The sequence below is a fragment of the Numida meleagris genome, chromosome 1 (genome assembly GCF_002078875.1).
Source record: "Numida meleagris isolate 19003 breed g44 Domestic line chromosome 1, NumMel1.0, whole genome shotgun sequence".
NCBI classification, from domain to species: domain Eukaryota; kingdom Metazoa; phylum Chordata; class Aves; order Galliformes; family Numididae; genus Numida; species Numida meleagris.
In genome coordinates, this window is record NC_034409.1 from 13789771 (window position 1) to 13804061 (window position 14291).

A 14291-nucleotide genomic window follows, 5' to 3' on the forward strand; every position below is an offset into this window, starting at 1 on the left:
GGACGGGGTACGGGCTCAGCCCGACAACGCCTGGCCGCTGCCGGCTCCTGAACCAGGCGAGCGGTTTCCCGGCGTGAGCGCCACCAGCTCCCCGCAGAGCCGTCCGGCAGGGAGGCCGCCGCTACTCAGGACGGCTGTTTCCGCGGCGCCGCCCTCCGGGGATAGCGGGGAAGGGCGGGCAGGGCTGCGGGGATGGCAGAGAAGGGAGCGGGGGCGGGAGCGGCGGCGGGGATGGCAGAGAAGGAGGCGGGCGCGCATGCGCCTGTGGCCCCGCCCCAGCCGTGATGCGCGTGCTTCAGCAGCTGCCTGCTCGGGTCGCGCTGTGCTGACGCGGCACGCGCGGGTGCGGTGCGGGCGAGCGCGGCGCTGCCGGGCCGGGGCCGAGGGGCCGGGCTCGATGCTGGCGGCTCGGCGCGCTGTCTCACTGAAGCCGGAGTTGCTATTAAAGGCTTCGTTTAACGTTCAGGTTAAAAGGAACTGCCCTGCATTTCCCGGAGCTATGTATCGTCAGTAGTTCAATAGTTGGTAGTGCGGCCTTAGTGATAACCAGCTAGAAATCAGTAAATAGCATTGCAGAGAAGGAAGACATGGCAACCGTTAACGTGACAAAGAAAGAAGTCGCTAGAGATCCAGATCACTGTGATATCCCGTACTACGTTTCAGAATTTGTGGAAAGAGAAGTTGGAAACGACTATGATTCTCTGAAGAAGCTCGACAGCCTCATTGAAAAGCTGTCTGAAAATAAGAAGCAGTTAGAAGAACAGGTAAGCGTCTTTCTTTTTTTACTTATTATGCTGTGTGACTGCTTAAGTACATTTAACAAAATTGAAGTGATATATCACCTCTTTCTCTGTGCATCGTTTTTGTGTGAGGCTTAATGCTTGTCTCGAAGTGCAGGTACTCACAGTTTCATCCGAAGTTCCGAAAAGAATTCAGAATGCCTTGAAGAATGCTGAGGACTCTAAAAAGTCTCTGAATCGGCTTCTGGAGGAAGAAACTCTCCTGTCTGATTCAATCAGTAGCCACTTAGAGAAAGCTGAGCCGTGGATGGAGGATCTCGGTGTGCTCATCAGTCAGGTCGAGGAGATTGAACGTCACCTGTCCTATCTTAAATGGATTTCACGAATAGAAGAGTTAAGGTAAAGCTGATGTACTTACGGAAAATTCTTACTAGTGATATCACACAGATTTTTTTCAATGATTCAGTGTTAAATAAATTTAAGAACTACATGAGAACAGCAGGTTGTGATCTGATCGTGTAAATTGCTGATGTGTTCTCCAGTGTGAACTGGAAATTGTTGCTCTGGTTTTGCTAAATCTAAGGAAGAGAGCAGTAATTCTCTATGGTGCTATGTGGGTAGAACTTTTTAATCCATTGTAAAGAACTAGTGTAGTAGTTGAATATCGTGAGCAGAAATGTTAGACTTCAGACTTAGAATTAAAGTCTTTGCTCTGATGTGCTGATTTTTATCTTAATGGGAATGAACAGCGTCATCTTAGTTCATGTGATTTGTAGCTTCTTTTGGTGGAAAACTTTGTGTTATGCTCTTAAAGAATGCCTGAAATTGAAAGGTACCTTTGGATCAAATTTTGTGTAGTGAGACTTAAGTTATGAAACAACTTGTTCTACGCTATGAAAATGTAACAGGTCTGCTGCAGTGTGAAATTTGCTTCTAGCGTTCCTCCTGAGAAGCAAGAGGAAAAGCAGTTCTTTGAACAAGTTACTTCAAGAACAGTGCTTCAAAGAACTTCGGGCCTCCCTTCTTTCCTTCAGCAGTTCTACCTTCAGGTCTCTGTGACAGGCTCTCAGCCACTTAAGGAACTGAAGACAATGAGCTTGGTTCATGAATCCTTGCTGAGTACTGCATGTATGTGATGGGAGTGGTAACCTAGTTTGTCTCATTAAAGTATTTTAGATTGAGCAAGTTTTGTGTCAGTTTCTCAATAGACAAGTTGTTCTTTTGTGTTTTTTTTAGTGAATGTTTTCTCAACTCTTCTTGTATTTTATAGTGATAACATTCAGCAGTATCTGATGACCAACAATGTTCCAGAGGCAGCCAGTACTCTAGCATCTATGGCAGAACTGGATATTAAACTGCAGGAGTCATCTTGTTCTCACCTTCTTTCATTTGTGAGATCCACTGTTCAATTTTGGCATAAAATTCTGAAGGACAAGTTGTCAAGGTACAGGACGTGTCATCACTCCCTCATCTCACGTTGTACTGTAGCTTTGTGGTAAAGTGCGTGTTTCATGTTGCAGTGACTTTGAAGAGGTGCTGACCCAGCTTCGTTGGCCATTTGTGGGGCCACCGCAGTCTCAGGCTTTTGGCCTTGCTGCACCAGCCAATGCTGCTGATGTTTACAACAATTTGGAGATGTTGTTTTGTCAGCTTCTGAAATTGCAAACATCGTATCCTTTTGAACAGATATGTAATGTAAGGATAATAAATGTCAGAGACGCGTGTTCTCATGGAAAGCAGTAGAACTGTTCTCTCTAAAGAAAAAAGACCATTTGAATTTGTTACTGTATACTAACAACATTAGAATGTACTTTTTCATATAGAAAATAATAGGTGAATAGAGCTAGAGTTCAAAACTTGTTTTCAATGAAAATTAAAAAGTTGTTATTTTTGGAAGTAGCAGTAGTATAACTTCAAATCATCAGATCCAGTGATCTCATGGTAACTTGCAGTTGAGTTTTTATGATGTGCAGGCCTTGCCTTATATACTTCAGCAAAATACCTATACGAATAGTGATTATTTATTTTTTAATTGGATATAGTTAATGCTTTTCCTTTCTTAGCATTATTTGACATCAGTATTAATCACTTTAATGTGTCCCGTCCCAGAAGAGAGAGAGAGTTGAAGATATAGATAGATAGGTCGGTGCTGGGGCCTGTCCTTTTCAATATCTTTATTGATGACCTGGATGAGGGCATCGAGAGCACCCTCAGTAAGTTTGCAGACAACACCAAGCTGGCAGGAAGTGTTGATCTGCCTGGGGGTAGCGAGGCCCTACAGAGAGATCTGGACAGGCTGGATCTCTGGGCTGAAGCCAGTGGGATGAGGATCAACAAGACCAAGTGCCAGGTCCTGCACTTCAGCCACAACAACTTCAGGCAACACTACAGACTTGGGGCAGAGTGGCTGGAAGATTGTGTAAGGAATGGATCTGGGGGTATTGGTCGACACTTGGCTAGACATGAGCCAGTAGTGTGCCCAGGTGGCCATCCTGACTTGTATCAGAAATAGTGTTGCCAGCAGGAGCAGGGAAGTGATCATCCCTCTGTACTCAGCACTGGTGAGGCTGCACCTTGAGTGCTGTGTTCAGTTTTGGATCAGTCACAACAAAAAAAAACATTGAGGCCCTGGAGCGTGTCCAGAGAAGGGCAGCAAAGCTGGTGAGGTGACTGGAGCACAGCTTGTGAGAAGCGACTGAGGGACCTGGGATTGTTTCGTCTGGAAAAGAGGCTCAGGGGAGACTTCAGCTCTCTCTGCAACTGCTTGAATGGAGGTTGTGGTGTAACTAGTGATGGGACAAGAGGGAATGGCCTCAAGATGTGCCAGGGGAAGTTCAGGTTGGATATTAGGAATAATTTCTTCTCCAAAAGAGTGGTCAGGCGCTGGAACGGGCTGTCCAGGGAGGTGGTGGAGTCACCACACCTGGAGGTGTCCAATAAAAGGGTAGATGTGGCACTGAGGGACATGGGTTAGTGGGAAAATATTGATGGTAGGTGGATGGTTGGACTAGATGATCTTAGAGGTCTTTTCCAACCTTGATGATTATAAGATTCTATTCTGTGATTCTCATCTGCCTCTGAGGTAAATCAGAAGGCACTGCTCATCCTGTTCCTTTTGTTTGTGGGTGAAATCAAGCAAAGATAAAGCTCAAATAAGCGTCTTTTTTTTTCCTGGAGTGGTTTAAAAGAACAAATAAAACCCCAAAACAGTACTGGAATGGGAATAAACATGGTAATTTTACACAACGTGGTGCTGGTAACAATTCTGGTCAGTTACACTAGGCCACTTAAATCACTGGCTTCAAAGCAGGAAATCCCATATAGCATGTATTATTTTCATGAATCTTTGATGCTCCTTTAAGAAACATGAATACTCATGTCTCTTGGACAAAGTTTGGGTAGTGATGATGGTGTTTTGTTTCTTTTCATGGTACTGGTTTCCTAAATCTTACTGACTTCAGTGACTTGTATTGTCATAGAATAAATAATTCTCAGCAGTCAGAGTTATATTAAATATTTTATAAAGCTGAAACATTTTAAGTATTGTACAAATTTGAGGAACTTCATAGCATGTGTAATACTGCCTTCAGTCAATGAGGTAGAGCTAAAACGTATTTGTTTTCGTGAACCCGTTTTATTTAAATCATGCTAGTGGAGGAATTCAGCGCTTGTATTTGTCCTTGACTGTCAAACTTAGAGATGAGCTGTTAACCAAACCTAAACAACTGCCAGAGAAGTACGCCTTACCCCCATCCCCACCCATTATCCTTCCAATACAGATCATGCTGAATCCTCTTCAGAAAAGATTCCGGTATCATTTCACTGGAAATAAACCAACCAATGTGTTAAGCAAGGTATGGAAGAAAACAGTTTAATTTTATTATTATTGTATTTAACTACATTAAATTATATAGCTTTAACGCTTTCATTTTGGAAGTTCAGTTTCTTAAGATATGTGGTACTTGTGTCTGCTGTAGTGTGAGCAGTCATCAAGGCAATGCTTGGAGACCTTTGAGAGGATTAACGTCTTTTCTGGGCTAGGCAATTTTTTTCTCCTGCCTAAATCTTTTTTTGAAATCATTACTGCAACCTTAGATTCATTCCCTTCATTTCAGAAGCATAGATTAATTTCATCTTCATCCTTGCAAATGGTTTTGCAGCGTTCATTGTTGCTTGAGCTCAAAGGTTGTATAAGGCTGTGACTTCAATTTTTGTCATTGTGTTCTGCAACATTCATATAACTGAAAATACTGGATTCGGCTGTTCGTATGTAATGAGATGAGTCTAAAGGCACTGTTACATAATGAGTTTTCTGGCTATAATTTTGACATATGTCCAGTTTACTAGTTGGAAATTGACTTACCTTTTATATGAGTTATCTTCAAAGACTGAGTCTTTTCATCTGAGAATTGTCGTTGAAGGAGGTTTCTTACAAGCAAAATGTTAACACTGATGTAATGCACCTGCAGCAGGATTTGAGAGCTGTTTTGTAAGGGTTTAGATGTACGAGTCTTTACGTTTGTATTGACCGTCTTGGGCAGATCGAAGTGTATTTGCGCTCTGACATTTGCTACTGTGGTGTATTTTTAATAGTATTATCTGTATTAGTGGGTTTATTAATTTTCTTTTATTTTTTTTAAATAAGCCTGAGTGGTATTTAACACAAGTGCTTATGTGGATTGGAAATCACGCAAAGTTCCTTGATGACAGAATCCAGCCAATATTGGACAAGGCAGGATCGTCAGTGAATGCTGGGGTAAGCACGTCAGTGGTTTTGTGTATGGATAAATACTTACACAGCTTGTGCAAGCACTCTTCTACTGATTGTACAAAGTGTGCAGTGAGATTTAACTCAGTCCAGTAACAGTTTTAGAAGTTAAGTACATTTGCACATGTTTATACGTATCTACCCCTGAAATTTATTCACTTTTTTTCCTTTTAAAAGCTTGAATTCTCTCGTGCTCTAGTAATGCTGATTTTGGAGAAGCTGGCTGCTGATATTCCATTCCTGTTATACGATGACACTCTCTTTTGTCACCTTGTGGATGAGGTACTTCTATTTGAGAGAGAGCTGTACAGCGTTCATGGCTATCTCAGCAGCTTTCCCAGTTGTATGCATATTCTCTCAGAAGAGTCCTGCTTCCAGAGGTGGCTAACAGTGGAAAAGAAATGTAAGACTTGGAAGGGATTTTTTTTGTCTGTATATGTTTTCATTCTGATTGGGCAATATATGCTCCTCAAGTAGGATAAGCCACTTGAACAGGGCTACTACAAAAGACACGTTCTTGAGGTCAGTAATGAGTAGGTCAATAGTAAATTGAAAAATAGACAAGTAATAGACAGTAAATAGCAGGTCAATACTGGGTCCAGTCCTGTTTAACATCTTCTGTACTGATCTGGGCAGTGGGTTAGAGTGCACCCTCAGTAAATTTGCTAATGACCCAAAACTGAGGGAAGTGGCTGATTCACCAGAGGGCTGCGCTGCTATCCAGAGGGCTCTGGAGAGGTGGACTGGCAGGAACCTTGTGAAGTCCAACACGGAGAAGTGCAAACTCCAGCATATGGTGAGAAATAACTGCAGGCACAAGGACATACTGGGGGCCACCCAGCTGGAAAGCTGCTCTGCAGAAAGGGATATAGATGTCCTGATGGACACCAGGTTGAACATGAGCCAGCAATGTGCTCTTGCTGTCCTGAAGGCTAACGGTATCCTGCATTAGGCAAAGTATTGCCAGCAGTTAAAGTGAGGTGATCCTTCCTTCCCTCTGCACTCAGTATTGATGAGACCACTCCTGCAGTAGTACCGTGTCCTGTTCTTCCTCCTCTACCAGTATGTGGGAAGACGCTGACATACTGGAAAGAGTCCAGTGTAGGACCACCAAGATGTTGAAGGGACTGGAACACTGCTGTTGTGAGGATAGGCTGAGAGCTGGGGCTGTTCAGCCTAGAGAATAGGAGGCTCCAGGAGATCTCATCACTGTCCCTTTCCCCTCTACTCTGCCCTTGAGAGGCCCCACGTGGAGTAGTGTCCAGGCCTGGGGCCCCCAGCACGAGAAAGATGTGGAGCTGTTAAAGTGGGTCCAGAGGAGGGCCATGAAGTTGATCAGAGGGCTGCATCACCTCTCCTAGGAGAAGAGGATGAGGCAGCTGGGCTGTGTCAGCCTGGAGAAGAGAAGGCTCTGGGGGGACCCTGCTGCGGCCTTTTGCTGCTTAAAGGAAGCTTATTAACCAGAGAGAGACTGACTTTGTGCATGGGCCGACAGAGATATGACAAGGGGAAATGGTTTTATACTAAAAGAGGGGAAGTTTAGGTTAGATGTTAAGAATACTTTACTGAGAGGGTGATGAGGCTCTGGTACAGCTGCCCAGGGAAGCTGTGGGTGCCCCATCCCTGGAGGTGCCCAAGGCTGGATTGGATGGGGCCCTGGGCAGCCTGAGCTGGTGGGGGGCAGCCAGCCCATGGAAGGGTGTTGGGGCTGGGTGGGCTTTGAGATCCCTTCCAGCACAAGCTATTCAGTGATTCTGTGATTCTGCACTTGAAGGGAAGGTGCGAAGAGGGCAGAGCCAGACTCTTTTCAGTGGTGCTGTCAGGACAAGAGGCAGTGGGCACAAACTGGAAGGTGGGGGGTTCCATCTGAACATCAGGAAGCACTTCCGTGATGCGTGGGTGTCTGAGCACTGGCACAGGCTGTGGAGTCTCCTCCTTGGAGATCTTCAGAAGCTGCCTGGATGTGGCCCCAGGCACCCTGTTAGAGGTGTCCCTCCTTAAGCAGGAGTTTGGCCGTACGGACACAGCTCTCTGCCAACCCCAACCATTCTGTGATACTTCAGTATTCTGTGGTTATTTTGTCTAAAAATTGGTTTGGCTCCAGTAGTGCTTCTGAACTTTATAGGACTGTTGCCCCTAACCTGAATGGGATCTAGTACGTTTATTTTTAGACAGTGTATATTTATTTGTGCAAAGACAGATCTGAAATTGAAATGAAGGGAAGGTACTAATTTTAGAGGAAATGGAGAAGAAGTATATTGGAAAGGAACCAATCAACTATTTAAAGCAAAAACCACACTCGACCCTGGTGTTGTTATAATTGTGTCTGCAGTACTGTTATTGGAGCTGGTTCTACATAAAATCAGTCATCAGTAGTTTTTCTTTACATGCAGACATAAAATTCAACTTATTAAAGATTTTATATTTATGTCTTTTTGAGTTTTAGATAATTGTTGGTTAATTTTTTTTATTATTAATTACTAACAACGTTTACAATTCTTTTGCATCTCAGTTGCTCTTCAGAAAATGGACTCCATGCTTTCATCAGAGGCTGCATGGGTATCACAGTACAAGGACATCAGTGATGTGGATGAGATGAAAGTCCCAGACTGTGCGGAAACCTTTATGACTCTGTTGTTAGTTATAACAGGTAACTGCTAACCCGTGGGTGTTCCTGTTGGTTATCGCGACTAGTAGAAAAATGGCAGCTAATAGATTCCTTTATTGAGGATTCATTGTGTCAGCAATAATCACCAAATAAAATTGTTGCAAAGTTGTGGTATTTAAATAAAAAGTTTTCCTGTTCATCTTGTGTTTTGGACACAAATTTTAGGACACAACCTTGAGCTAGTGGCATATTTAGAAAGTAACAGTTAAGAGATTACATTTGATATTTACCATCCGAAAACTCATGAATACTGGAGACGTTACAACTTGTTACAATGCAGTGATAAAAATAAAAAAAAAATCCTGCTATTCTTTTTGAGTCTGTGAGAACTTGGAAAGCAGAAGTTACTTAATAGCTGTTTAAAACAAGAGCAGTCAGCTTTCAGGAGGCCTTTGTTTGCATACTCACTGACTTCGTCTTACTCTGCGATGGGCTTCAGGGCCCCCGTGATATTGCTAGATGGTGTGCTGTGGTAAGGTTACTTAAAGCGTTGGAATACAGTATGCAGAGCCATGATGGGAGAGGACTCCCAGATACGTTGTTCCTTTGCATGTGTAGTTTTTGCAGTAAGTAGTTTCCTTGATTCTGCTGTGAGTCGGGTGTTCTGAAGTTAAATGTTGTATGATGCCTTTATAGTGGTAAGGATATATAGTAAACTGCCAGTAGTGTTTCTTGTTCAAAACCTTTCTCTTCAGTGCTGGAAAATACATTCCACTTTATTGATTTCCAGACAGGTATAAGAATCTTCCAACGGCTTCCAGAAAACTACAGTTCCTAGGGCTCCAGAAGGAGTTAGTTGATGATTTCAGGATACGATTAACTCAAGTAATGAAGGAAGAGAGTAGAGATCCTTTAGGCTTCCGATACTGCGCGATCCTCAATGCCGTTAACTACATAGCAACTGTGTTGGCAGACTGGGCTGACAATGTTGTAAGTAGTTATTTTATTTTAAAAAGTTGAATCATTGTGTTTGTTTCATAAGAAAACATTTTCAGCATTGTTTATTTAAGTGTATTCAAAAGAATTAGTAATGAAAAAAAGTAGAACTAGATATAAATTCAGATTGAATAAAAAAGATATTGGTAGATTACTGTTTGATGTCTAAGCTTTATTAACAACAAGGTTTTTAGAGATATGCGAAGAGAGCTTGAGGAATGGCATGGTCTGAGCAGCCAAAAAGGTGGTCTGTTGACGTGCTCCGTATTGTAAACGTAAGCAAGTTGATTTTGGAGATCTGAGCCAGTGTGCTGCTGGTTGAAGTGCATAGAGAGCAGGAGCATACTCACGTTTCTTGAATTCCTGTGCTAACTTAGCTTAAAGGGATTTGGTGTGGGTACCTGCATTACAGCTCAGACCAGGTGTTCAGAAACGCCACTCACTGATAACTGGTTACTGGGTGTGAATTATTTGCTGTGTAATACAGCCCGGTGGCTCTTCAGCTGTTCTGTGACTATGGCTCTACAAGGTCAAAAAGCTGTCAGTGTAAAATGTGTAGAAATAGGCGCTGTGTGTGGGATGGGCAGCCTCCAGATTCTTTTTACCTTCGCAGGAAACTGTGGCTCTAGCGGCAGATCTTGATTTGAGGGGAGAGCAGCCTTCACGTTACGTAGCTGCATCTACGTAAACGTCTTGATGTTCTTAAAAGTAAAATGGAGATCATTACTGCTGTCATGCTAAGCTCAATCCATTTCCTTGCTGCTGTCAGACCAGTGAACTTACGATTAAATGAGCCGTTAATTCTAAAACAAATTTTAATTTAAAATTCTAGTTTATTGTTGCAGATGGAATGGGGCAAGGGCAAGTGATTTTGTCCATTTTAAACCATCCTACTGTCTTAAAGCATCTTTTTAGAGAAATACTAAATTTGTTCTTTTTACCTATCTGCTGTTGTATTTGAAACCCATATCAGTTGCACCATTAGGATTAAAACACATTGCTTTGTTTTTACAAACACGGGGACCACGTGGAAATTGTTTTTATAATCTTAAAACCCGTAAGATTCTGGAAGTGTCAGGAGAGTGTTTTGTAGAACCCTACCTGTTAAAGTACAGATGAAAAGTTCAAATAATAAGATTATTTTTGGCAGTACTTACGTCTGATTCTCTTTCTCTAGTTCTTCTTGCAGCTACAGCAGGCTGAACTGGAGGTTTGTGCGGAAAGCGATGCTGTCAGTCAGCTGCAGCTAGGGCAGCTGGCTTCAATGGAGAGCTCTGTTTTTGATGAAATGATCAACCTCCTGGAACGCCTGAAACACGATATGCTGAGTCGTCAAGTGTACCACGTCTTCAAAGAGGTCACAGATGCTGCCAAGCTGTACAAAAAAGAGAGGTGATTCTGTCTGCTCGCTCTCTTCTCGTATTGCAGTATTTTTTTTCTTTTAAAAACATTGAGGCCAATAAAGGCAAGAACAGAAAAAGAAGAAAAATCAGTATTCTGAATCAGAAGGCCTCTGAGCAGTAAGCATTTGAAGGGTTTTTTTTTACACTTCCAGCCTATTTGATGTTATGTTTTCTAAAGCACTTCTGCGGTAAGTGGGCACGTTACCTTAAAAAGCCTAGGGAGAATTCTGGGTAAGTATAGTTTAGATGAGAATTGTTTTCTTCCAAGTAGTATTAAAAATGGCACATAGTGGCTGCTTCTGTCTTCCCAGAATCGTGAGGTTTCTTGAGTGGTTGATGATGAGTTCCTAAAATACTTCAGTAAACAAATACAACAACTCAGTGATTCCTTTTAGCTCTGAAGTGGGAGGGGAGAAACCGAACCATTGAAAACAGCTAAGATTTGTTTAAATGATATTTTAACTTCAACTATTGTAATACGAATAATTTCATTATAATGACTTCAGCGTGGTAATTCCTTTCAGGTGGTTATCTTTACCATCTCAAGCAGAGCAGGCAGTAATGTCTTTATCAAGCACAGCTTGCCCCATGTTGCTGACCCTACGAGACCGCCTGCTACAACTAGAACAGCAGCTCTGTCACTCTCTGTTTAAAATATTCTGGCAAATGCTCGCAGAGAAGGTGGACACTTACATATATCAGGAGGTAAGTATTCTCAAAATCCATGCGGTGCAGCGTAGGCGTTTGTGGCTGGCCTAAACAGAAGGTGCACCCCCTTGTGTTGGCAGATCATTATGGCAAATCATTTCAATGAAGGAGGAGCAGCACAGCTTCAGTTTGACATGAGCAGAAATCTTTTTCCTTTGTTTTCGCACTACTGTAAGAGGCCAGAAAACTACTTCAAGCAGTAAGTAGGAAATCTCATCTGTCAGTATTTCAAAAGAGAACGTCCAGATGCGTGTGTTTTACATATCATCAGGAATTTTTTCACAGTTTGAGTCGGTAAGAAACACTTAAAATATGTGGATCATCTGTGCCGTCTGGGGAGGCACAGTATTGATCTTTGTAACAGAAAATGCTCAGATAGCAAGAATAAATATGCTATTTGTCATGGTTTAAGCAGCACTTTCCAGTTCAGTACTACTGATCCTTTTTGGAAGTCAATGGAAGCTCTTTTTTCTTAGTAGCTGGGCATACAAAATTAAGTATCCTATGGGTGCTTCTTTTACTAATCCATATGTCCTTTTTTTTCCTTGTGTAGCATCAAAGAAGCCTGCATTATCCTGAATCTGAATATCGGTTCTGCCTTGCTTCTGAAGGAAGTACTACAGTCAGCCTCAGAAAACGAAGCGACGTTACGGCCAAGCCAGCCATCAGCAACAGCAGCATTAAACGAACTGGGAGTTTACAAATTGGCACAACAGGATGTGGAGATTCTTCTCAATTTGAGAGCTATTTGGCCAAGTACAGGCAAATAAAGACTTTCTGCAGAAGTGGTTTAAAAAAAAATAAACGGAAAGCTGGGTAATTGGTTTGATCTAATCTTACATTTTATTATATACAGTTTTAAAAACATTAGTCAAGATGCTGCAGACCTGTCTTTAACTGCACAGATCTTACTTTGTTTTCCATCTCTGCCTTGTCCTTACACTTAGAAGCTCACAGACTCTTCGTTACTAATGAATATGTTACTTGTTTTCTGATGGCCTGCCTCGTCCAGTTGGCATGCTCTCACAGCAGTGTAATGAATTCAGAGCTGATGCATGTATGCAAGTGCAGCTGCATACAGTAAGGACAACTGGTACGCTCTCACCTAAGCACAGATGTTTTTCATTTCTAAATCCCTGGTGTTATGGGTGTTCTGTATTAAAATGTGCACAGCAAGACCCAGGATGGAATGAAGGAATATATCACTGTTTTATTAATACTAATTCAAAAAGTAATTATTTTTTGAATGGGACCTCCTTTATTCTTGAGCTTGTTTAAAATCTGCATCAATGCTGTGTTATTTAGCAATGCTGTCTTTCTTCAAACATGAACTTGTCAGAGTTGCTGAAGCTGATGTTATTTTTTTGTACTAGCACTGTAATGCCACAGTTGAAGGAGGAAATGACAAAACACTGCATTTTTGCTTTGTAAAAGGGATTTCTAATTAATCAGGCAGTATTATTATCTTAATACCTTTCTAGTGCCTCGTAAACATAAACATGTTTTTGTCATTTGTTCTTTTCAGCTGATAGCTAAAATGGGTGGGGGAAGAAATCAGCTTGACACACCAGTAAACGGATGGAGCAAAACACGTATTGTTAATATACAGGGCAGACCGCTGTTCAAATTACTACACAGTCCAGCCTTCCAGCAACATTTTCTTCCTAGGAGAGAAAAAAGCATCTGGTTAGGTAAGTTAGGATAGTTAGTTTCTTTTCTTGCAGTGACTGTAGGTTACCAAAACAATGTCCCTAGAACTGTACCATAACCATCAGGAATTAGTGCAGTCTGGTGCTCATTTCATCTCTGTGTTACTGCCTCTGCTGCCTTACAACATCATGCAGAGAGCTTTGCTTGAATACATCATGTTTCTAGAGCAGCGACTTGCCTCCAGTGTCCCTGGGCAGCCTGCTCTAGTACCAGCGCTGGAGGTTGGTGGCCCTGCCTGTGGCAGGGGGGTGGAAATTGATCCCTGGGGTCCCTTCCACCCCAAGCCATTCTATGATGCTATGACCTCCAGCCTTGCCTGATTCTGCCTGGTTTGCAGGGGAGGAAGTGGTGGAAGGCTGCTTTGCACGGATCCCAAGAGCTTAGCAGCCCAACCATGCCACAGCACCGACCTTCTGAAGTCTTGCAGTGCAAAGCGGGTATCCTTCACGGAGGAGCTCCTGCATTAGCTTTCCCACGGCACTTACACTTCCTCCTGGAACGTGGCCAGCGTGACCTCCTCCTCATCCCCGACGGGCAGCGCCGCTGGGCTCAGTCCCAACGTTTTAAGAGCTGAAGTGAAGGAAAGAGGTTCCTGTACAAGTCTTTGAAAGATTAATTTAACAGTGCCGACACTTAACGGTGCACGCACACAGAGATTTGAAGCGCTTTTAATAAAACACGGCGCAAACGCACGGAGACCGCGCTCCCCGTCGGACCGACCTGCTCTGCACTGCGTGGCCGTGACGAAGCCGCGCCCCGCGGCGTCCATCATCCGGAACATGGCCTCCAGGTCCGCCTCGTCCAGCAGGCACGGGAGGGCCGCCTCGCCACGCCGCCCGGCGCGCTCCGCCTCCAGCGCCCGGAGCAAGAACTGCCGCGGCCGCTCTGCAACGGAGCGAGGCCGGGGCTGCTGCGGGCGTTCCGCGCCCGTTCTTCAGCGCCCCTCCCCGCATCCACCCCGAGGGTCTCCTTCCCTGCCCTCGCGGAACCCCTCCCCCCTCCGGAGCGCGGCGAAAAACGCCCCCAGTCCCTCTTTTCCTCTCAGCCCCCCCTCCACCCCGAGGGGCCGCACCGGGCCGGTGGTAGAGCAGCAGCGCGGCGAGGCGTTGCAGCAGAGCGGGCAGCCCGTGCCGCTCCAGGTACTCGCGGCTCTGCTCCTCGCCCGCCGCCATGGCGCGTTGCTAGGAGCCCGCGCCGCCCCATCCGCCGCGGCACCGCCCCTCACAGCCCTCAGAGCCGTCACAGCCCTTAGAGCGGTCACAGCCCTCACAGCCGTCACAGCCCTTAGAGCGGTCACAGCCCTCACAGCTCTCAGAGCCGCCGCAGCCCCGGCGTGAGAGAAGGGCGGGCGGAGCGGG

General features: G+C 44.1%; 2 protein-coding genes across 6 annotated transcripts; one reads left to right on the forward strand and one right to left on the reverse strand.

Moving 5' to 3' along the window:
* On the forward strand, positions 305–12043 carry RINT1 (RAD50 interactor 1). Of its 4 annotated transcripts, XM_021384565.1 has the most exons (14): positions 623–764; positions 893–1139; positions 1678–1868; positions 2011–2184; positions 2261–2410; positions 4438–4594; positions 5386–5496; positions 5686–5911; positions 8021–8158; positions 8907–9106; positions 10290–10504; positions 11040–11220; positions 11304–11422; positions 11777–12043. In XM_021384565.1, the coding sequence occupies exons 4-14, from the start codon at positions 2033–2035 to the stop codon at positions 11991–11993; spliced, it is 1866 nt and encodes a 621-aa protein (XP_021240240.1). In that variant the 5' UTR covers positions 623–764; positions 893–1139; positions 1678–1868; positions 2011–2032; the 3' UTR covers positions 11994–12043. The 4 variants fall into 4 exon arrangements, with proteins under 4 accessions (XP_021240238.1, XP_021240240.1, XP_021240239.1 ...); XM_021384563.1 differs by lacking the exon at positions 1678–1868 and having other exon boundaries at positions 305–764; positions 898–1139; XM_021384564.1 differs by lacking the exon at positions 1678–1868.
* On the reverse strand, positions 12048–14250 carry LOC110392368 (EF-hand calcium-binding domain-containing protein 10-like). 2 transcript variants are annotated; one of them, XM_021384570.1, is made up of 4 exons: positions 14006–14250; positions 13654–13818; positions 13419–13503; positions 12048–12887 (listed from the first exon to the last, which is right to left on the reverse strand). In XM_021384570.1, exons 1-4 carry the CDS (start codon positions 14103–14105, stop codon positions 12854–12856), a joined length of 384 nt encoding a protein of 127 aa, XP_021240245.1. In that variant the 5' UTR covers positions 14106–14250; the 3' UTR covers positions 12048–12853. The 2 variants fall into 2 exon arrangements, 1 of the variants encoding a protein (XP_021240245.1); XR_002434331.1 differs by having other exon boundaries at positions 12409–12887; positions 13344–13503.

Coding starts and splice junctions, on each gene's coding strand:
- RINT1 (XM_021384563.1), top strand. CDS start 588: ATGGCAACCGTTAACGTGACAAAGAAAGAAGTCGCTAGAGATCCAGAT. Junction 2,185..2,260: donor CTGAAGGACAAGTTGTCAAG/GTACAGGACGTG, acceptor TTCATGTTGCAG/TGACTTTGAAGAGGTGCTGA. Junction 11,423..11,776: donor CCAGAAAACTACTTCAAGCA/GTAAGTAGGAAA, acceptor TTCCTTGTGTAG/CATCAAAGAAGCCTGCATTA.
- LOC110392368 (XM_021384570.1), bottom strand. CDS start 14,105: ATGGCGGCGGGCGAGGAGCAGAGCCGCGAGTACCTGGAGCGGCACGGG. Junction 13,819..14,005: donor GCTGCTCTACCACCGGCCCG/GTGCGGCCCCTC, acceptor GCTCCGTTGCAG/AGCGGCCGCGGCAGTTCTTG. Junction 12,888..13,418: donor GCCACGTTCCAGGAGGAAGT/GTAAGTGCCGTG, acceptor TTTCTCTCCTAG/GAAGAAAATGTTGCTGGAAG.